The following is a 22,732-nucleotide window of genomic DNA, read 5'->3' as shown; positions in this document are numbered from 1 at the left end:
TGAACATGCTAGATTCTTGCTGTCCTTGTCAGCTTTCAAGGCTAAATAATGTAATCAGAGTCAGAGCTTCTTCACATTTATGATAAATTTCATGGAAAATACCGAATATCTTTTAGGCCCTCAGGCCTAAGAGTCTGTGTTTTATTGTGTCTTTTTGGGTGGGAATGTATATATTTTTGCTTTCTCTTCCGTTTCCTTCAGAAATTTGAATAAACTTTTAAGAATGAAGTCAATCTTATACTTGCTAACTGCTCATTTTTATGACTAACCAAATTACTTACGTCTGAGAATTTATTATGCATTATTTTCTTTTCTCATTTCTGCACTGGTTTTCTGGTCATATTTAATATCTCTCTTCTCATTTAGGTACTCTTTTTCTCCCTTTCTTGGTTTTCAGATGCTATATAACATAAAACATCTTCACAAATTCATCTTGAGGGGTCACACTTTACATTAAGCATTGTGTAGCCTCTTGTCATTGAAAATGTGAAAATAATATTAGAAACTGTCGTTATAAAAAGGTTTTGTGTATGTGGAACTTTCCTGTTCTTTATTTGCCTTCATTTGTCCTTCTCTGTAAAACTGAAGTAGATTGTCATTGGTACCTATTTATGGGTGTGAATTTCAATTCCAGGAAGAATATGATTCAGTACCTGACACAGCTGTGCCTGAGACCGAGAGCCTAATAAATACACCTAGAAAATGTACCATTTTGCTAGAAAGAATAAATTTGCCTAAAATCTCTGTCAAACTTGAGAAAACAGTATCACATTTGACAATAGCTGCATTCAAAATGAAAGGCTTTATATAGCAAACTGAAAGAGATTAACAAAGTGACTGTATATAACGTCTTTAATAATTTTGTATCTTAAGAGATTACATGCATTAAATATTTTCATATTAGCACCTGGTTTTTAAGACTTTGTTTTCCTGTGTTTTTTTCCTTCTCTTTCATGTCAGTCTGTCTGCAGTAGTATTGAAAGCACCTTGAAGATCTTTGATAATGACTTCCAAATGAATTTATCTTCTGAGATGATATTTGCTGCCAGCAAGTGGTTGAATCTCTGTATTTTCTATCTTAGCTACTAAAATTAAGAAAGAAACTTTACCTGTAGTTAACATCTGTCATTTGTTGAGTAGGATAAAAGACTTAATACATGTCTTTTTGTAATTTTTTGCATCTCTGAAAGTGCTTTTTAAAAATAAAAGATAGGTAATCATATATGAAAAATTTATAAATATATCGAGGTTATTTACTTTTAAGAGTTAAATTTATCGTCTTCAGTTCGTTTGAAAGTGAATTTCTAAGCTAATGAGGCTGTAATTTGAAGGAGCTTTATTACTCTTTCAAAGATATTCTAAACTAGTCAGTTTTGATAAAAATAAGCCAAAAATCACTATTTTTGTTAGAAACACATATATCACTCTGTATTAAGTGACTTCGAAACAGGAAATACACCTGTTTCTCTTTAAGACTTTCCATCCTTTATAAACCTATTATTGTGAAGTTTGGATTAATTACTTTATTTGGTGAATACTTCCTGAGAACCAGCTAAGTTCCATACACCCTATGCATTGGTGGAAAAGATGTCTGTGATCTATTCCCCCACTGAATTCAGTGTAGTTGGAGAGACATGTTTAACAATAATTGCAAATAAATTTATTATTGTAAACTTTGCTATAAAAAGAGTTAGGCTCAGAGAGATGGTAACAGGTGGCACCTAATTTATGTTAGAAGCCTTAGGAAACATCTCTGGGAGAAGGTGACATTTGTGTTAAGACCTGAAAGATAAAAATAACCTACCTTTGCAAACGGCTAGGGAAAGGCACAGTGAACAGCAAGTGCGAAAGCTGTGAAGGAGGAATGGCTTTTGTGTTTGCATAACAGCAAACAGGGTAGAGTGACTGAGACATAGTGAGCCTGGGAGAGGCTGGCACAAGGTAAAGTTGGAAAGGTAGGAGGGATGGAAAGATGAAAGTCTTCATAGGCCAGGGTAACCTATTTTCTATTTTATTCCCAATGCAGCTGTGTTTTAGGCAGTGTAGTGACCTTTTTTTAAACATTACTTTCAAAGTATGCATAGGAAACACAATGAAAAGCCATTTTTCCATCCCTAACCCCCTATTCTCTTTGGAATTCTTCTTGGAGGCAGGTGATCTTACAGTTTTTCTGTGGGATTTTGTTGTTGTTTTTGTTTGTTTAATTTTAGTTTTATCCTTCCAGAGCTTTTCTGCACAAATAGAACATATATGCATATACTTCTTTTTATTAATACAAGTGGTAACTTACCATACGTATTCTTCTGCTCTTTGTATTTTTTTACTTCACAAAATATCTTGGATATTTTTTACTGATGTAAAAAAATTATAGACTTAACTTATTCTTTAATAGTTGCATAGCATTTGTTTATGCCTTACTTGATAATTGTTTTTCTAGTCATCTGCTGTCATAAAGAGAGCTTCTGTAAAAATTTTTGTACATCTCTGTTTACTCTTCTGGAGATATATTTTGAGTTAAGTTTTACTGTTTCAAATATCTAAGTGGATTTGTTATAGGAAAGATTCATGAATATTCCCCAACCCAAACTTCAGACCTCTGGATTAACAATTCAGGCAGCATTAGATCTGAACTCAGGAAATTTTTCTAGAAAATATAGTGGCTCCCTGTGAGGCTGTGCTTTGAGAAGCCTTCTCAGTATTTTGTGTAAGAGCAGGTACATATAAGAGATGAGTTTATAAGTGGCCAGGCAAACTGCATACCCCGATCATAATAGAAGTATAAGTCCTTTTGAATAAGAGTTATCAGAAAGTATTTTTTCTTATCTCTATATAAAGTCCCTTTAGGCCAAATTTATTTCATTCCAGTGGGAAAAATACCCACCCCCAAAGTATTTGAAGCTTCTCTCTAATCAGTTGTGATGTTCTTTGGTTATTCACTTTAACACTCAAAATAAAAGAAAAACGCTCAATGGAATTCAAAATGCACTGTCACTCTTATTTAGAAGCTGGTATCCTTTAGAGCGACTTTTGCCAGTGTAAACATGGCCACTATGACTTTGGAGCTCTATGTGGGTTTAAGTTCGTACTCTACTACTTCTGTAGACTTGTGACTTTGGGCAAGTTGCTGAATCTCTCTAAGCTTCAACCTCTTTACTTATAAAATGAGGGATGAGAATAATAATGTTCCAAGAGTTAAATGAAATAATATTTGTAAAGAACTTGGCACAGTTCTTAATACATTATAAGTTCTTAGTAAATAAATTTAGTTGCTGCTGAGCTGAGGAGTAGCATTAAGTATAGATTGGATTTTCAGTTCAGTGAGCTAGCAGATTCCTATAGTACCCAGATACTTCGGAGTAAACAATATCCAACCGAGGAAAACTGTCAGTATTTTCAAAGCACTAGTAGTTACCTATTTTGGCTCAGATTGTTAATCAAAATGTTAATTAACTAATTAAAAATTAATCTGAGGCATTCATTTCTTTCTCTTCCTATGAGAGTGTTACCAAACAATTAAATTTTAATTTAACAGAAAAGTACTATTAATGTGTAGGTCAGTAAGTTTTTCCTTGGTATGTTTTGAATATAAAACCTTTAGATTTTAAGAAAATAAATATACAGACACAGTAGAATTTCAGATAGCTTTCAGTGGACGAAACATTTTATCCAAAGTCGTCCATAAATATGATAGGGAAATATAATTCTGAGGTGAAATATAAAAAAATACTTTTTTGGAATAGGAAAGAGTTTGGAAGGCAGTGTATGCAAAATCACGGTTCAGACTCAGAAATTCATAACAAGAGAGAGACAATCAAGCTTAGAAGACAAGTGGAAGGTAAGTAGGTGGTTTGGAGGACAAGTGATATTTAGAGAGCTCAAAACCTAACAGAAATGGGTAGGGACAAATAGAATAACAATTTCTGAAACGTGTCAGGATGTATAGAAAACCAGAGTATGTGAGACAAAGTTAGATGATAAAATAATTTGGCTGAACTGTCTCTACCCCCTGAGTGTACTGAAGATAGATTTATGAAGAGGTTAATTTTAATAGTTGATGTGAGAAATGATTAAGCTATGAAGAGCAGTTTTTGAGTCCAAGTTAGGATGGGTTCTGGAAGTATTCCAGAGAAAATACAAAGTTTTTGCCAAAAGGAAAGAAGATGTTGATGTCAAGGATGTTTCAAAATGTCCTTGTATTTCCAAGACAGTGTAGAGGTATATGTGTTATCCATTTGAGAAAGATGAGCCATATGGGTTTTTCTGTTTGAATAATATCTAAGTTACTAAGGAAATAAAAAAATTTAAATGTGTTGAATGAAAGATTCAATCTGTTTCACTTCATCTTTTTAGACAGCTAAAATATTCAGGGTAGAATGGACCTTGAAGTTGTTTTATATAATCCACAGGCGGTGGTAAACTTAGACTATTGAACAATTCCAAAATGTGCTTCTATAACTTTTAACAGTAGGTAATCATAAATGTACCTTGGGATTTGTGTGTTCTCTTGTAGAGTGTAAATTGGACTCACTGACGTGAACTATTTTTCAGATATAGTCTGTTATAGATTAAGTGATGTGAAATTTTAAGTAAATTTTAATTTACTGTGCTAAATATTAACTAATATTAATGAAGAACTTCATTTAAAAAACATGATTCTTTGGAAGTATAAACAGAGACAAGATTAATGAATTGATGACTTGTTCTTAGTATTTTCTCTATCTAATATGTCTTATTTATCAATTTGAACTTTTTTCTGAACCAGGTATTCCTAATTTAACTAAAATAAATTTTTAAGTATCAAACTCTGCCTTTATGATTAGTTTTCTAACTTTTCCTGTGTCTCCTCTGTACGCTCCCCATCCCAAATCATTCAATCCATCATCTCTCATCAACTCTCATTTCTCTTTCCTTGGTCTTCCATAAAGCAAAGGGTAATTTCAAGGATTCTGATTAGTTAAGACAGAAAAAATTTAATATAAGAAGATGTAGCTATTCCATGTTAACATCATTGCTTGTCACTTTTCTATTTTTATGCAAGCATAGAATATTACATTATATCTGGCTATAAAGCAGATCCATACATCATTACCAAAAGTATGAAAGTATATAACTTTTCTTTTAAGATTTTTTTTTCCCTTTTTATCCCCAAAGCCCCCCAGTACATAGTTGTATATTTTTAGTTGTGGGTCCTTCTAGCTGTGGCATGTGGGATGCCACCTCAGCGTGGCTCAACAAGCAGTGCCATGTCCGTGCCCAGGATTCAAACCGACGAAACACTGGGCTGCCTGCAACAGAGCGCGTGAACTTAACCACTCAGCCACGGGGCCAGCCCCCGAAAGTATATAACTTTTGAATATTACTTTCTAGATAATTTCCTGGCTAAAAATATCTTAGAAATGGTATTTGCTTAGCTTTTTTTTAAAAAAAAAAGATTGGCACCTGAGCTAACATCTGTTCCCAATCTTTTTTTTGTTCTTCTTCTTCTCCGCATAGGCCCCCAGTACATAGTTGTATATTCTAGTTGTAGGTCCTTCTGGCTCTGCTATGTGGGACGCCGCCTCAGCATGGCTTGATCAGCAGTGCTAGGTCTGCACCCGGGATCCAAACTAGCGAAACCCTGGGCCACTGAAGTGGAGCACCTGAACTTAATCACTCGGCCACGGGGCCAGCCCCTGCTTACTATTTTTAACGTATACCTGTCCACCACCTAAAAACATATCTAAACTAATCATGATTGGAAACTAATCATAGTTGGAAAGTAATTGTAGTTAGAACTTGTTATAAATATATTTTGTAATAATAAGGAAGAATATCATCTTTTTTCAGTTTGAAATATTGCTTTCCTTCTACAAAATATTTACCTGGGATTCTGCACATTTGAGTGGCATGTGTATCCATAAGCATAATAAAGTAAGAAAGCATTTTTATTATTTTTATAATGTATTTTCAGAAAAGAATTGTGGAAAAACAATTTGGGAGCTATTTCAGAGGGACACATGCTCTTTAACATTAGCTTTCAGTTTTTATTAGTATATAATTTTCTAAAGATTAGTTTTTCAAATTCGAACCTTTACAACACCCACCTAAGTTTTTATATGAATTATGTGTAGAGTTAGTTTTCTTTTTGGCTATTTTTTTTGTAAAAATTTACATCATCACATAAGCCAAATTGCATATGAGGAGGAAGATAACCAAGGAAAGGGGTGGAGAGCAGAGCTGGCAACAAGAAATAAATAAAATTTCAGAAACTAGACATTGAAATTTGTCTTCTATCATGTAACAGAATAGTGACAGAATCTATTATATGATAAATGAAATATTACCAGTATGTCTACATTAGACTAAAAGAAAAATTTATTAATGTGCTCTAATTGAAGTAAATTGTATTCTCTTATTATTTTCTCTTTGTCTCATAACATCAGATTTGTGTGGTAATTTTAGTGCATTCTGAATGGCTGTCTTCTGTCTACTTGCATGTTAGTGAATAGGTGTGCTTTTTATAACGTTCTACTGTGAAATTGTTATCAAACTGGATGTCTGGGGGAAGTTTAGTATACTAACAATGTTAGTAACAACAGCAACAATAAGAGTGAATATTTCGAGTTTTTAGCTTTCTATTTGTTGGACTCTGTGCTAAACTCTGACTCTTCACTACAACCCTGTGAGGTGGTTATTATTAGGCCATGGTTGTGTGGATGAGAGACAGGCCAGAGAAGTTAGTGTTTTGCCCAAGGCCTCATGGCCAGAGCCACTACACAGTCTCAGGTCTTCAGACTCCAAGTTATTTCTCATTAGTGAGCCTCTGAATGGGACAAGCCAGCCTTCTTCACCTCTCTTAACTACATCTGCCTGTTATCCACTATCCTTAGCATCACCTACCTTGTCTGCCCTTTGTACACCATCTTCAATATCAGCTACGTTAATAAAAGCAAGAATGAAACTACATAGTGCCAGATTTTTAACAATAGTGCTAAAGTGAAAGAACTCGAGAGATTGTAGGACAGAAATGTTTGTGAATCACTCTACCAGATAGTCAGGTGTCACATTCTGAGAGAAATTGTATTTAGAGTACAGGATCAACTGTAATGAAATTTGCTGGATATTTACGCTATTTTGATTTCCCCTTACTATATAAATTAACTCTTAAATGCAGTCTAGTCTGGCTATTTAACCAGAAAGCCTTAAAAAAAAACCTTAACTTAAATTAAGGTAAAATAATAAAAATATTTTGTAGCATCAACGATTACTGCATTTAGAATATTTTTTAAATTATATAATGTCTTATTAACGGAAGTCACTTACAAAAAAGCAGACTGTGGAATTCAATTTTTCAAAAATGTTCTTCCCATTTACCACTCATTTTAAAAGATAGTATCAATTTGTTATGGACCATTTACATGGTAAGGCCTTTTGGAAATAGAAGCAGACTGCTTACTCTGGGCCACCTATCAGGGTAATACTCCTAACTTCCTCGTGCTGTCTGGACAGCCCAAGGATTCATTTTCATTTCTTATACTCCTTCCCCTTCCATATAGTTTCACTGCCTTGTCTTTAATCTCCTTTTTGACTTTCCTTCTCCCATGGTCAATAACCACCATGCATATCCTTTGGCTCCCTAACAACAGCCACAGAGAAATAAAGGAGTAATGGCAGAGGAAGGGATATCACACAATTAACATTATGTTTTTTTAACTTTTTCAAACTTGACAAATAAAATGGCTTTATAAAGGACTTGCAAACATATTATCTGATTAGTTTTTCATAATCATAAATAAATAATCTGATTTGTGTCACCCTATATAGTACTTAAGTATTACTATAATTTCCGTTTTACACAGGAGGAAATTATGGCTCAAAAAGGTTATTTAGTGTAAACCTACAAATCACAAGTTTTTTAAATAAACTAGCCAGCACCAGTTTTAGCTATCACCAGTATCCCAAGGCATTGTAAAAGTCCACAGCAAGGCCCAAGAAGTATCTGGGACTGCTTCAGAGTGGTCCAACAGCTATGTGAGGAACACCTAGAGTCTAAGAATACAAAAGGAGCAAAATTAAAAACATACCACTAGTGACTTTCCTCTTCACTAGTATTATACAGCACTTCACTCCAGATTATACAGCAATTAAGGGCTCCATGATATGTTCATGGAATCTACAAATTATTGCAGCAGTGGTCATCTTGAAAATAATGCTTGTGGAGAAGCTGGTAGTTTATTAGTCATTACTAACCAGAACTTGTCTTTTTACTCCTCACTGTCAAGAAAGTGATTAGCATCTGCATGACTAACTTAATGTTGCATCGTTTATACGTTCCCATCTCTCGGTAATTTCTTTACATCTGTATTAAAATGAGTAGCCATCTGACTTCCAGTTTCTTCTTTTTTCTCAGTAAACTTTGATAGGTCTGGAGAATTGAGCCAGCTCATATTAATGTCTTTTTCTCTTAGGCCTTCCCTCAAGAAAAAGGAGTGTACCTTTGATTGGGTCTGTTTACTGACTCTCGTCTTTTTTCCTGTCATCCAAGCAATGAGAATGAGAAGTGGACAAACTCCTTTAGAGTAGACAACTCTTGTAGAAACCAGTCATACATTCAGTAAATATTTACCAAGTCACTTTTACATGATGGACATAGTTACCTACTAAGAATATAAAAGATCATAAACTCTTTACCCTCTAGGAGTTGTCCTCTAGGAATTATCTAGAAAATTTTGCCACCAACAGATTTACATAGAAAGTCCACATTATTTTCTTATATTTGAATACTGTCAAAGTTGGTCCCTACATAACTTATTTAGTCCATGAGAGAAGATAACTATTAATAGGATTTTTACATACAGCTACCAGGCAGGTAATCTTTTTGCCAAAATTCTTATATGTTGAAAGGATGGGAACAAAGGAAGAGAACAAAATGAGATTTCATTCACTTTTTTTCTTGTTCCCATATATCTACAGACTGTATTTGAGATCCTAAGTCTTACCACAGCCCACCCACCAATTTTAATACCAGACTAAATTAATGATGGGAGGGGCCGTCCCAGTGGCACAGCAGTTAAGGTCTCACCTTCCGCTTCTCGGTGGCCTGGGGTTCGCCGGTTTGGATCCCGGGTGTGGACATGGCACCGCTTGGTACACCATGCTGTGGTAGGCGTCCCACATATAAAGTAGAGGAAGATGGGCACCAATGTTAGCTCAGGGCCAGGCTTCCTCAGCAAAAAGAAGAAGACTGTCAGTAGTTAGCTCAGGGCTAATCTTCCTCAAAAAAAAAAAAAAAAATTAATGATGGGAGGCTTTTAAAGATAAATTTATATTAAAAAAAATCCTTGTCTATTTTTTCCAGTAGTGGTGGAAGAAGACCAGGAAGAGCAAGTATTTACCAGAACCTGTTTTGTCTTAGTTGAATGGCATAGACCTATTCAAAATCACTAGTAAGATGCTGTGGTTCTGAAAGTGTCCTAACCACTGCTACACAGAGGAGAAGGGAGGAAAGAAGAAATACTCCATAAAAGTGAAAAAAAGCTTCTACAAAGGGTGATAATGTATAGAAAAATACCTTCCTCTGTCTAGGAAAGTGGAGACAGATTGGGAAGTTGTCAAAGGCTTTCTTGACATATGGTAACTCCAGATTGGTGCTCTAGAGTGTGGAATGAAACATAGATTCTTTCATCATGAGTCTTGACTGCATGTCTTATGGTGTGGTATTACACCGTATTAGTGAGTGAGTGAATGAATTGCAAAACAAAGTTGTAGTAATTTTAGCTTTTTCTTCATTTTTTCCTAGCATTAATAAAATATTTTCCCCTTTATGTACAGTTGGAAGTCAGATAAACAGTGTTCTGGTTGTAGAAGGAAGACTTATCAGTGTAGATACTAGAACCCCTAGGCAAAATTCTAGCTTGAGGGCACCGTTAGCCATGCAAGAAAATGATATCCAGAAAAGGGTATAGTTACCTCAAAGAAATCTGTTCAAGGCAGAAGGTGTCATGTCAGATTAGATTCTGCAAACGTTGAGGGTACCCTTTCCCCTGTGTAAACTGCCCTGCAGTGTGCTGTCAGATACTATAGCTGAGCCACTGGCAACTCGACAGCTCTTTTTCTCATCTTGACCCCAATTCTAGACTAAAGGCTAACATGTGCTCTTGGAGCTGTTTCTGGCCATTTAGGAATTACTTAAAGGGACTCATTTCCTTTTACCAGTCTATCCTTGTTGAGTAGAGTATGATTTTACCTTGATCCATTTAGGGTTGTAAGGTTGGTAGTTTAACAAAACTCTACCTTTTTTGATAAATACAGTTATTTTTTCTTCTTAGGTAAAATGAATAAAGTATAACCAAAGTGAAAAAGAATTTCCCAGTTATACACAGCATTTTTCTCTCTGTTTGCTCATTAAGCTTGTATTCATGTCATAAAATGAAAATAATATCTGATAAGAAATGACCACAGTAACTTGAAAAGAATACCTGTGTAATATAAATTCTTTTGATGGTCTCTCTGTGGCATTTAGCCTATCGTTTTAATGAAAACAGTTTTAATTGCATATTTGCACATGGTGTTGTACAGAGTGACTTACCTACTAGGCTGTGCCTTCTGGGAGTTTATCATAAAAAACCTGGACTACTCCATGTGAGTGCTTGTGAAAAGGTCAGATAATAACTTCATAAAAATCTATGTAAACAGTTAATGAAATATTTACTGTTTGTAAAAGTAAACTTGTGTGGGTTGTGAGGGATGGAGGATGCATTACTCATTTTGATTTGACAGTATTAGTAAAAGTCATCTTTTGTTGAATCAGGAAGGAAGATGCTTAAGGATTTTAAGTCTGAGTAATGGGAGTGAATAAGCTGGCAAACTATAAGGCAAGATTATTCCATTTTCTTGTGGAGTTTCAGATCTAGAAAGAAAGTTCTTACTTATCTAAAAATGTATGATTATGAGTTTGGGCTAAGGCAGTTGACAGTAAAGGGTAAATGATAGGGGCAAGGAAGAAGATTGTAAATTGGATATGCAGACTAAAGTATGTTAATAAACAAATCATTATTCTCAGATTGCTTGAATCAGGTATCAGAAAAACAATAGCACTGATTATTGAGATGGGAGTTGAGAGTGGAGGAGAATTGCAGAGGAGCTCCAGCTTTATCAAGAGGTCATACACACAGATAACAGTGCTGCAGTTCCGGCATACAGTTGCTGCTGGGTAGTAAGAGTGGAAAACTTCTGCACTGAATAAAATGTGACTGCATGCCATGTGTCCAACATAGAGCATATTAAGACTGGGAACTCAAAGATGAGGGCTATATAATCCCCACATTTCCACTTTCTATTGGGACTGAGCTCCTGGGTGCAGATTGGACCTTAGAGGTCATTCCAGCCAAGTCCCTTTATGTAATAGATGAAATCCAGAGAAATTGAGCAGCTTACCCAAGTTCCTACAACTAATTACTGACAAAGTTGAGATGAGAAGACATTCTGCAAGTTTATATATCAAAAACCTATTAAAAGTAATTTTAAAGACATACAGAAAGTGGGTTTTTTCCCCTTAGATAGCTAGAAGTTTACTGCATTCATGGTTCTTATCTCTTTCTGAAAGTATTTGTCTTGAGAAAAACATTTAAAACTGAATTACTTTAACGTGTCTTTTTTGCACTTGATTTGAGCACCTTCAGCGTAATTGGGAACCTGTTTCATGATGATCTGAATTAGGAGGAATATCTGTTTATGGCCAAACATTCTTCTGCTTCTAGAGGATCATACTTGTTTGTAGCACATACTAGAAAATCTCCAAATAAGGCTAACGTTTACTTCATATCCTAGACGAAGTTTAAAGAAAAAGATATTTTCAGTATTAGAGTGAACTTGATTTAGCTTTTCCTCCTAGCAGTTACTTAGGAGGCAACTTCAGTATTCATCAGTGGTGGTGCCAGTGTAGCACAAAAATTTCGGCAACTTGAAAATATAAACAAACAGAAATTTGAGTCTTGAGACCTGGTTCTGTGGATGCTTACTTCTCAAGAGCTTGCTCTTTGTTTTGGTTTAAATCTGTCCCTTTCAAAATAAATACAGGTGTTCCTCCTTTGTTTCTCCCCCACCAAAATCCTGCTCCATCCTTCAAAGCCTCACCTGCCCTCTGGATCCTTCTCCAGTCCCACAAGTCAGATTTCATTGAATGTTTCTGAACCATTACAACATATTACTTGTGCATCTCTTTAGCTCTTATTTCACTGTCTCATTATAGTTTATTTTTGAAATTTCAATCTCCCTTAGTAGATTGAGAACAACCAGAAGACAGAATATGCTTTAGTCTTTCGTAGGCCTTCAGATATTTACCTGGAATCCTTTGGAATTGAATTAAGCACCTATTTTTTTTTTTAGTCTTATTTTTTCTACTCTAAAGTCCTTTGAACATTATTCTTTCCTGTATCATTTCTAGACAAAACTCCCTGCCTCCACCTAAAGAGTATCACAGGAGACTTTCAGTGAGACAACTGGCAGGAGAGCTTAATTGTGTCGCTTGAGAGGCTGCACACTGCACAGCCTGACAGGAAGCCCCCTAAGGCCTCTCTCAGGTGGAGGACTTTGGTATTCCTCACTATCGTATGTCCCTCGCCTGACATATGGCAATGCATGTCCTTTCAGGACACAGTCGCTGTTCTATACCTGGAAAGCTGCTGTAGCCAAGAAAACTCTGGCCTCTAGACAAAATATGTGGAATTGAGACCCAGCCTCACCCCTGACCTTGTAGTACATTCTTGGGAAAGTCAACTAATATGGTATTGTTAAGACGGTTCAATGAGATAGTGCCTATGACAGAACATGTAAACTATTAAATACATGCAAGACACTTTTAATATTAAACTCCCCTACCAAGGGTTTTGCTTTTCAGGGAAGGAAAAGGGAATTTTTTCCTGATTCTCATGGAAATCCCAAGTGTTTGTGGGCTAAGTATTACTTGTATAAGATACTGCCAAAATAATTCTATCTGCTGTACTTTATTAGAATGCCAACAGTCTTATTATGTATGTTTACCTAATAAGGTAGATCAAGTTAAGGGTTTAATCGACTTGAAAAATCATCCATGCTAGGAAATTTAATACTTCTAAAGTCTTTTATCCAATATGAGAAGTCATTTTCTTATCATGACTATTCATCATTCTGGAAATATGTCAGACTCATCACAAGTACCCACTTTGTACTTCTTTATTCTAAATGTTAAGCAACATAGCTTTCTGTTCTAAGCAATAAAGGGGTGAAATTCTTCTGAAGCAAATATTTGAAGGTGGAAAGATAGTGTTAACCCATACTTAAAGATTTCTCTTTGTATTTTTGAAGAAATGATTTAGACGTGGTATCCTAGCACACTTAAAAACATAAAACTTATTTGAAACCTGAAGTTATAAAGAAAATAACCAAGTTCTTATTTCATGAAAAAAGCTCTTCACTAATTTGGAAGCAGCTTTGATATCACCTCAAATGTTTTTATTTTTTTTTTCAGGATATCAGAACAATTTCAGTTAACTTTTTTGTACTATATGTAGTAAGCCTTTTATCTCTTAATCCAAAGTCTTGATAAAAATTTTCAGAAGGAGAGGATCAAGCATACAATTCCAAGTCATACCTCTGATAACCTCCTGACAGATCTCCATCAAATCTTAAATCAAGATTCCATAGCTGTTGTTCAGCCTACAAATCCTAACTATAGCTTAAAAATCTTAACTATAATTCTGTCTAGCTCACTTCATTTCCATTTTAACCAAAGGACTATAATGATGGGTCAAATGGCTTGGCTGAAATCTTGTTGCATTATGTTTATGGCAGTTCTCTGATCTTCTTTTTTTAGGTATAAAAAAATCTCATAAGGGGCCAGCCTGGTGGCATAGTGGTTGAGTTCAGGCAGCCTGGGGTTCATGCCTGCAGATCCCAGGTGTGAACCTACACACCACTCATCAAGCCATGCTGTGGTGGTGTCCCATGTACAAAATAGAGGAAGATTGGCACAACTGTTAGCTCAGGGACAGTCTTCCTCAAGCAAAAAGAAGACGATTGGCAGCAGATGTTAGCTCAGGACCAATCTTCCTCATCAAAAAAAAAGATCTACTAAGCTTTTTATTAAAGTATGTTCAGAGGTACTCTTCTATTGATCTCTTGGATTTCTCTTTTTTTTCTTTTTAAAAAAATTTTTTTATTGTGGTAATATTGTTTATAACATTATATAAATTTCAGGTATACATTGTAATATATTTCAAATTCTGTGTAGATTACATCATGTTTACACACAAAGACTAATTACAATCCATTACCACACACATGCCTAATCATCCCTTCGCCCTCCCCTACTGGGTGCACCAAGAATGCAAAGCCCTGACTGGTCTTTACGTGGGCCGTTTCTCAGGGATGTTTGTAATGAGCAACTTTGAGGGCTGAGATAATGTCTCCCTCTGAGTCGAAGAGCAGGCTTTCTGACTGCCTGCCATGAAAGGCCAGTTTGCCTAAACTCAAAATTCCTTTCAGGTAATGCATCTTACTCTGTGTGCAGGCATCCCTTTGGATTCATCCACAACACCCCCATGTTAGGCTACAGACGATAAAGTCCTCCATCTCTGACCCATGGAAAGATAACAGGCTACCTTATTAGCTTGTAAGTAGAGTAAAATCATAGTCCAAACAAAGTATAGCACAGAGGAGTACACAAATCCTAAGTATAGAGCTCAGATTATCACAAAGTACACACACTCATGTAACTCCCACCCTGACTGAGAAATAGGACATGACTCCAGAATCCTCTCTCATGCCCCTTCCCGGTCACTCCCCCCCATCCCTCTCCATGGTAGCTATTTTCCGGACTTATAAAATACATTAGTTTTGCTTGTTTTTGAACTTTGTAAAAATGGAATCAAACCATACATATTCCTTTGGTCTGGCTTTTTTTGCTCAGCATTATGTTTGTGAGATTCATCCATGTTGTTGTTGCAGGAATTCCTAATTTTCATTGCTATATGTTATTCCATTGTATGAATATACCACAATTTATTGTTCCATTCTACTATTTGTGGACATTTGTGTTGCTTCCAGTTTGGGACTATTATAAATAATATTGCTTTGAATATTTTTATAAATGTCTTTTGGTGCACATGTCTGTTGGGTCTATCTACCTGGAGTTAAACTGCTGGATTATGGTATATGCATATGTTTAGCTTTAGTAGAAAGTACCAAAAAGGTTTCCATGGTGGTTGCACCAACTTACACCCCCACTAACAGTATATGAGAGTCTATTACTCTACACACTTGCCAAGACTTGAGGTATGGTCAGTCTTTTGAACTATAGCTATTCTGGTAGGTATGAAGTACCAAGATATTGCAGTTTTAATTTGCATTTCTGTGGCTAATTACGTTGAACATATTTGCATATGCTTATTGGCCTTTGAATTAGCTTTTTTGTAAAGTGCTTGTTTAAGACTTTTGGTCCTGTTTCTCTTAGGTTGTCTTTTTCTTATTAGTTTATAGGAGTTCTTTATATATTCTGCATATAATTACTTAGTTATATGCATTGTAAGTATCTTCTTTCACAGTATGGTTTACTTTTTTACTAACAGTGGTTTTTGGATGAACAGAAGTTCCAGGTTTTAATGTAATACAATTTATCCATCTTGTCCATTACACTACAGTTTTATTTGTCCTATCCCTATACCATATTCATCTGTGCTGTCTTCTAGAAGCTTTTTTGTTTGATCTTATACTTGGACATTCGGTTCTCCAGAATTGACTTTTTCATCTATGGTATTACATGCCTCATCATGTATTCCTTTTTATTGCTGAGCAGCATTCCATTGTGTAAATATGCCACAATCTATTTATCCAATTGGGTTTTTTTTCCAGTTTTTGGCTATTATGAATAAAAGTGCTATAAATGTATTTGTACAAATCTTTTTGTAGTCATATGCTTTCGTTTCTCTTTAGTAAATACGTATTAGTAGAATTGCTGGTCCATACTGTAGATATTAGTTTAATTTTATTAGAAACTGTCAAGCAGTTTTCCAAAGTGGTTATAGCATTTAACACATCTGCCAACAATATATGAGAGTTTAGGTTTTTTCTGTAACTTTGCTAGCATTTGGTGGTGTCAGTCTTTTTAATTTTAGCCATTGTGGTATGTGTGAAATGATATCTCATTGTGGTTTTTATTTCCTTATCTAATCAGGAGTGATATTGAGCTCCTTTACATGTGCTTATTAGCCACTCATATATCTTTCTTTTGACTTTTTTTTTTTTTGCCCATTTTTATTGTGTTATTTGTGTTTTTGTTACTGAATTTTAGGAGTTCTTTATATAACCTGGACAAAAGCGAGTTCTGAAAGTTCTGGAGATCTGTTGCACGACAATGTGTATACATTTAACACCATTGAATGGTATACTTAAAAATAGTAAAAATGCTAAATTTTATGTCATATTTTTTACCACAATTAAAAATTTTAAGCAATTTTAAATGAAAGAAAAAGTCAATTCTATGGCTTACCCATCAGCTATTTATTTTTATAATGATGTCTTTTGATAAGCAAAAGTTTTTTTTTTTAATTTGGATGAAGTCCATTTAAGTTTTTTTTTTTTCCTTTATAGTTACTGCTTTTTGAGTCCTAAGAAATCTTTACCTACACCAAGATCACCAAGATATTTTCGTATGTTTCATTCTAGGAGCTTTATATTTTAGGTCTATAAATAATTTGAAATTAATTTTGTGGATGATGTGAGGTAGAAATTGAGGGGCTTTCCCCAGATGGTTATCCAGTTCTTCTATTTCCAGTTCTTGGAAAGAATATCCATCCCCCGTCGAATTGCTTTGGTGTCTGTGTGGTAAATGAATCCGCCCTGTGGAGGTGGGTCTATTTCTGGACTCTGTTCTGTTCCATTGATCTACTTGATTATCCTGAAGCCAAAAATAGACTTCCTTGATTGTAGTTTTAAGGTAATTCTTAAAATTAGGTACTCTAACTCTTCCCAATTTGTTCTTCTTTTTCAACACCTCTCTCTATTTCAGGTCATTTGCATTTCCATGTAAAACTTTATAAGCAGCTTGTGAAATTCAACCAAAAAAGCCTGCTCCAAATTTGGTTAGATCGCATTGATTCTATAGATCAGTTTGGGGAGTACGTGCAGGCATCCTTACCCAGATTCTGATCTTAGAGGAAAAGTGTTTAATGTTCACCGTTAACTATGATGTCAGCTGTAGGGGTTTTGTTTTCTTTTGTTTGTTTGAGGAAGATTGTCCCTAAGCTAACATCTGTTGTCAATCTTCCTTTTTTTTCCCCGTAGCCTCCCAGTACATAGTTGTATATCCTAGTTGTAGGTTCTTCAAGTTCCTCTATGTGGGATGCCGCCTCAGCACAGCCTGATGAGTGGTGCCGGGTAGGCACCCAGGATCTGAAACAGCAAATCCCAGGCTGCCAAAGGGGAAAGTGCAAACCTAACCACTCGGCCACGGGGCCAGCCCCAGGTTTTTCATACATGATCTTTGTAACACCTAGGAAGTTTTCTTCTCTCTCAAGTTTGCTGAGAGATTTTATAAAAATCATAAATAGAGCTTGAATTTTGTCAAATGCTTTGTTAAATATATGCCATAAGCTGTTCATTATATTCTCTAATTATTCTTTTCTTGTCTCTAGGGTCTGTAGTGGTGTCCTCTTTTTCAATTCTGATATTGATAAATTGTGTTTTCTCTCTTTTAAGTTTCTCTTTACCAGTTTTCCTAGATATTTATCAATTTTATTTAATCTATTAAAAAAAATGTTTAGCTCTACTAATTTTCTTTATAGTTTTTCATTGTTGATTGCTGCCTTTATCTTTATTATTTCCTTCTTCCTATTTTCAGTTAAATTTGCGTCCTCCACCCCAGCATTTTATTATAGAGAGGTGTAGATCATTGATCTTTATCCTTATCCTTTTCTAATATGAGAATTTAAAGCTAGGGCCGACCCCGTGGCCGAGTGGTTAAGTTCGCTCACTCCGCTTTGGTGGCCCAGGATTTCGATCCTGGGCATGGACATGGCACCGCTCATTAGGCCTTGTTGAGGTGACATCCCACATGCCGCAACTAGAAGGACCACAACTAAAATATACAACTATGTACTGGGGGGATTTGGGGAGAAAAAATAAAAAGATGATTGGCAACAGTTGTTAGCTCAGGTGCCAATCTTTAAAAAAAAAAAAAAAGAATTTAAAGCTATAAATTTCTCTCTAAGTGCTGTTTAGCTGTATTCAATAAATTGTGATTATGATCCAGTTTGAATCATTTTCTAATTTCCCTTGTGATTTTTTTCTTTTTTTGGATCATGATGTATTAGTTTACTAGGGTTGCCATAACAAGGTCTCATGTAGAGGATGGCTTAAACAACATAAATTTATTTTCTTGAAATTCTGGAACCCAGAAGTCCAAGATCAAGTTGTGGGCAAGGCTGATTTTTTTCCAAATCCTCTCTCCTTAGTTTGTAGATGGCTATCTTCTCCCTGTGTCTTTACAAGGTCTTCCCTCTGTGTGTCTCTGTCCTAATCTCCTCTTCTTATAAGGACACTTGTCATTTTGGCTTAGGGCCCACTCTGATCACTTCATTTTAACTTAGTTATCTTTTTAAAGACCTTATCTTCAATTATAGTCACATTCTTGGGTACTGGGGGTTAGGACTTCAACATGTGAATTTTAGATAGACGCAGTTCAGCCCATAACACATGGGTAAGGTAAAAGTGTGTTGCTTAATTTCCAAATATTTGAGCATTTTCTAGAAATGTTTTTGTCATTAATTTCTCATTTAATTAATTTGTTATCATGCACTTTGTATGATTTTGGAATGAATGTGTCTTCTGTAGTTGTTAAGCATAGAATTCTATAAATATCAGTTGTATTCAGTTAGTTGATAATATTTACTAAAATCTTCAAAATCCTTATTGCTCTTTGATCTATTTTTCCTATTATTGAGAAAAGGTGTGTTAAAATCGGTGGCAGTGATTGTGTATTTGTCTTTCTCTTTTCAGTTTTATCAGTTTTTGCTTCATTTATTTTTAAAGTTTTATCTATCATTTCATATTTACTTCTACTTATGTGTTTTCTGTCTTTTAAACATGTCCTTAGAGGTATAATGGGCTTAACTGTCATTTTAATCCTCATCAAAAAAAGATTTAATATCTTCAATTCCTGGTGCATTTTTGTTGTTGTTGTTGCTTCTGCCTCCATGTATGGACTTTGACTTTCTGTCAGCCTCCAAAATTATATGCAATTTGTTTTGTGTGTGTTCTTGTAAGCATTTGATAAGGATGCGATCCATACTTTTATCAGATTTTATCAGACCTCCATGGTTTTACAGAATAAAAGAACTGTGGCCTTATGAGTTTCTGTCCCTGGGACCATCCCTATATATTTCAAAATCTAATTGTATAAATAATTATAACAGTGTTTTTCAGTACTTGGGTCATGATCTTTGAGTAGCTTATAAAATCACTCTAGTGGGTTTCACCAGTATTTGAAAAATCAGAGTAGGAAACATGAGAGTATATTGAACATAGTAAAATCTTTTTTAATTAATATTTCTTCAGTTTTATATGCATAGGAATATGTGCATTTTGGGTCACAGTGTAAAATGTATTACTTTTTGTGAGTCATGGCCACAGATCTAGAGACTGCATTAGATTCTGAATTGCCAAATTTCCATTTGCATTATTCTTTTAGTTTTTGAAAACTGAGGTGAACTTACAATTATATCTCTAGGTTTGTCGTTTGGACCAGGCTGTGTGTTGCTAATCCAGTTTTCCTTTTTGCTTTTTGGTTCCACAGTAGGTTTTTTGTCTGAATTTTGAAGGTATTACATTATTGAATTATTAAAAAAGATAAGATGGAATGTCATTTGTGGTGGTCACTATTGGAAAATATTTAAGAAGGCTCTTTCCCTCTCTTAGGTACTAATGTAATCATCTAAGTAGCATCAGAAAATTTTTTAGGTGAAACATATTTCATGTATGTAATATGGCTGAGCACAGGGGTGATGGAGGTGAGAAATGGAAAGGAATTATGTGCTACTCGCAAAGGTACAAAGATGAAAAGTTTAGGTAGTTTTTTTCCATAGCCAGAAATTGAGTAGGTCACAGCTTTATTGTTCTAAACTTTTTAATATTTTTAAAGTAGATATGCATAAATGATTGAGGTAAATAAATGCTTTACAAAATTGAGTGAGTTACATAGAAGGCTAATTTGCTTATTTCTAGATAATACTCTTCAGACTACCTCTTGATTCTGCCACTGCTGTTTAAGGTGAATTATAGACAGTTAAGATAACCTCGGGTGGATGAAAACCACTATGGAAAGATACTTGTACTGAGACATATGGTTCACCTAAAAGTCAAGTGTTAAGGATGGTGAGTCACAAAGTGAGAAGAGATTCTGCTGTAGGCTATCTTAGGTTTCTGATGAGTGATTAAAAAGTTTGTATACTTTGATCCCTGATAAATGAGGATCCCAGTTAGTATTTGACGTGAAAGTAAGGAGAGAAATAGTCAGACTTTGCCTTAGTAGCGAACAGTGGATTGTGGATGGGGAGGGTAGCAGGAAATTTATAATCTCATTTATGTGTAAATGTTATACAAGGATGATGCAACATATGAAAATCCATAAATGTTAATACAGCACATTAACAGAACAAAGGACAAAAATCACAGGATCGTCTCAATTGATGCAGAAAAAGCATTTGACAAAATCCAACACCCTTTCATGGTAAAAACAGTCAACAAACTAGCAATAGAAGGAAATTACTTCAACAGAATAAAGATCATATATGAAAAGTCCACAGCTAACATCATACTCAAAGGTGAAAAACTGAAAGCTTTTCCTCTGAGATCAGGAACAAGACAAAGGTGTGCTCTCTTACCACTTCTATTCAGCATAGTACTGGTAGTCTTAGCCAGAGCAATTAGGCAAGAAAAAGAAGTGAAAAGCATCCAAATCAGAAAGGAAGAAGTAAAATCCTCTTTATTCTCAGGTAGCATAATCTTATATGTAGAAAATCCGAAAGATTCTACACAAAAAAAAACCTGTTAGAATAAACAAATTCAGCAAAGTTGCTGGGTACAAAATGAGTACTCAAAAAATCAGTTGTGTTTTTATACAGTAACAATGTAACAATCCTAAAAGGAAATTAAGAAAAAAATCCCAATTACAATAGCATCAAAAAGAATAAATTACTTAGGAATAAGCTTAACCAGGAAGTCAAAGACTTGTATGCTAAAACTACAAAACATTGCTAAAAGAAATTAAACAACACACAAATAAATGGACAGACATCCTTTGCTCATGAATTGGAAGACTCAATATTGTTTAAATGTCCACACTGCCAAAAGCAATCTACAGATTTAAAGTACTCCCTACAAAATTCCAATAACAGTTTTTGCTGAAATGGGAAAAACCATCCTAAAATTCACACAGAATCTCAAAGGACCCCAAATAGCCAATCTTGAGAAAGAAGTATAAAATTGGAGGCTTCACACTTCGTGATTTCAAAACATATTACAAACCTACAGTAATCAAAACAGTATGGTACTGGAATAAAGACAGAAAGACCAACGGAACAGAATAGAGATCCCAGAAATGAACCCTAACGTATACAGTCAACTGGTCTTCAACAAGGGTGCCAAGACTACGGGATGAGGAAAGGATTGTCCCTTCAACAAATGGTATTGGGAAAACTAGATATCCACATGCAATGTAATGAAGATGGACCCTATTTTACACCATATACAAAAATTAATTCAAAATGGATTAAAGATCTAAATATAAGACATGAAACTATGAAATTCCTAGAAGAAATCATAGAAAGCTTAATGACATTGGAATGAGCCATGATTTCTTGGATATGACACCAAAACCAGGGGCAACAAAAGCAAAAATAGACGAATGGGACTACATCAAACTTAAAAGCTCCTGCACAGCAAAGTAAACAGTCAACAGAGGGAAAAAGAAGCTTACAGAATGAGAGAAAAATTTGCAAACCGTATATCAAATAAGGAAGTAATATCCAAAATATATGAAGAATTCCTGTAACTCAATAACAAGAAAAAAAGTCTTGATTAAAAAATGGGCAAAGGACTTGAATAGAAATTTCTGCAAAGAAGGTGTACAAATGGCAAACAAGCATATTAAAGATGCTCAGTATCATTAATCATCAGGGAAATGCAAATCAAAACCACAAGCAGATATCACTGGACACCCATTAGGATGGCCACTATCAAAAAACAAAACAAAATCAAAGTGGAATATAGCAAGTGTTGGCAAGGATGTGGAGAACTTGGAACTCTTGTGCAGTGTTGGTGTGATTGTAAATTGGTGTAGCCACTTTGGAAAACAGTATGGAGATTCTTCACAACATTAAAAATAGAACTACAATATGATCCAGCAATTCAACTTCCTTATATGTATCCAAAAGAACTCAAAACAGGATCTTGAAGAGACATTTCCACACCCATGTTGATTACAGCATTATTCACAATAGACAAGATGTAGAAATGACTTAAATGTCCATAAGTGGGTAAATGGATTAAGAAAATGTGCCATATACATCCAATGGAATGTTCTTCAGCCTGAAAAAAGAAGGAAATCCTGTCATATGATACAACATGGATGAACCTTGAGGACATTATGCTAAGTGAAATAAGTCAACAACAAAAAGACAAATACTGTATAGTTTCACTTATATGAGTTATCAAAAGTAAT

The 22,732-nt window shown here is 35.0% G+C and overlaps 1 protein-coding gene across 10 annotated transcripts in view; it reads left to right on the top strand.

Moving 5' to 3' along the window:
* The window catches only part of FER (FER tyrosine kinase), a 435,477-nt gene that overhangs the window by 302,538 nt on the left and 110,207 nt on the right, over positions 1-22,732 (top strand). The window contains exon 17 of one of the 10 annotated variants that reach the window (XM_044780083.2): positions 961-2,941. The exons of the other annotated variants lie outside the window; for them this stretch is intronic. Coding sequence (XP_044636018.1) covers positions 961-974 — 14 coding nt within the window. The 3' untranslated portion in view covers positions 975-2,941. Of the gene's footprint in view, positions 1-960; positions 2,942-22,732 lie in introns of those variants that run through there. 10 annotated transcript variants of the gene reach the window in all.

Source organism: Equus asinus, chromosome 9, assembly GCF_041296235.1.
Source record: "Equus asinus isolate D_3611 breed Donkey chromosome 9, EquAss-T2T_v2, whole genome shotgun sequence".
Classification (NCBI taxonomy): Eukaryota; Metazoa; Chordata; class Mammalia; order Perissodactyla; family Equidae; genus Equus; species Equus asinus.
Note: the sequence above shows the minus strand (reverse complement) of the source record. Positions and strands in the feature narration are given on the sequence as shown.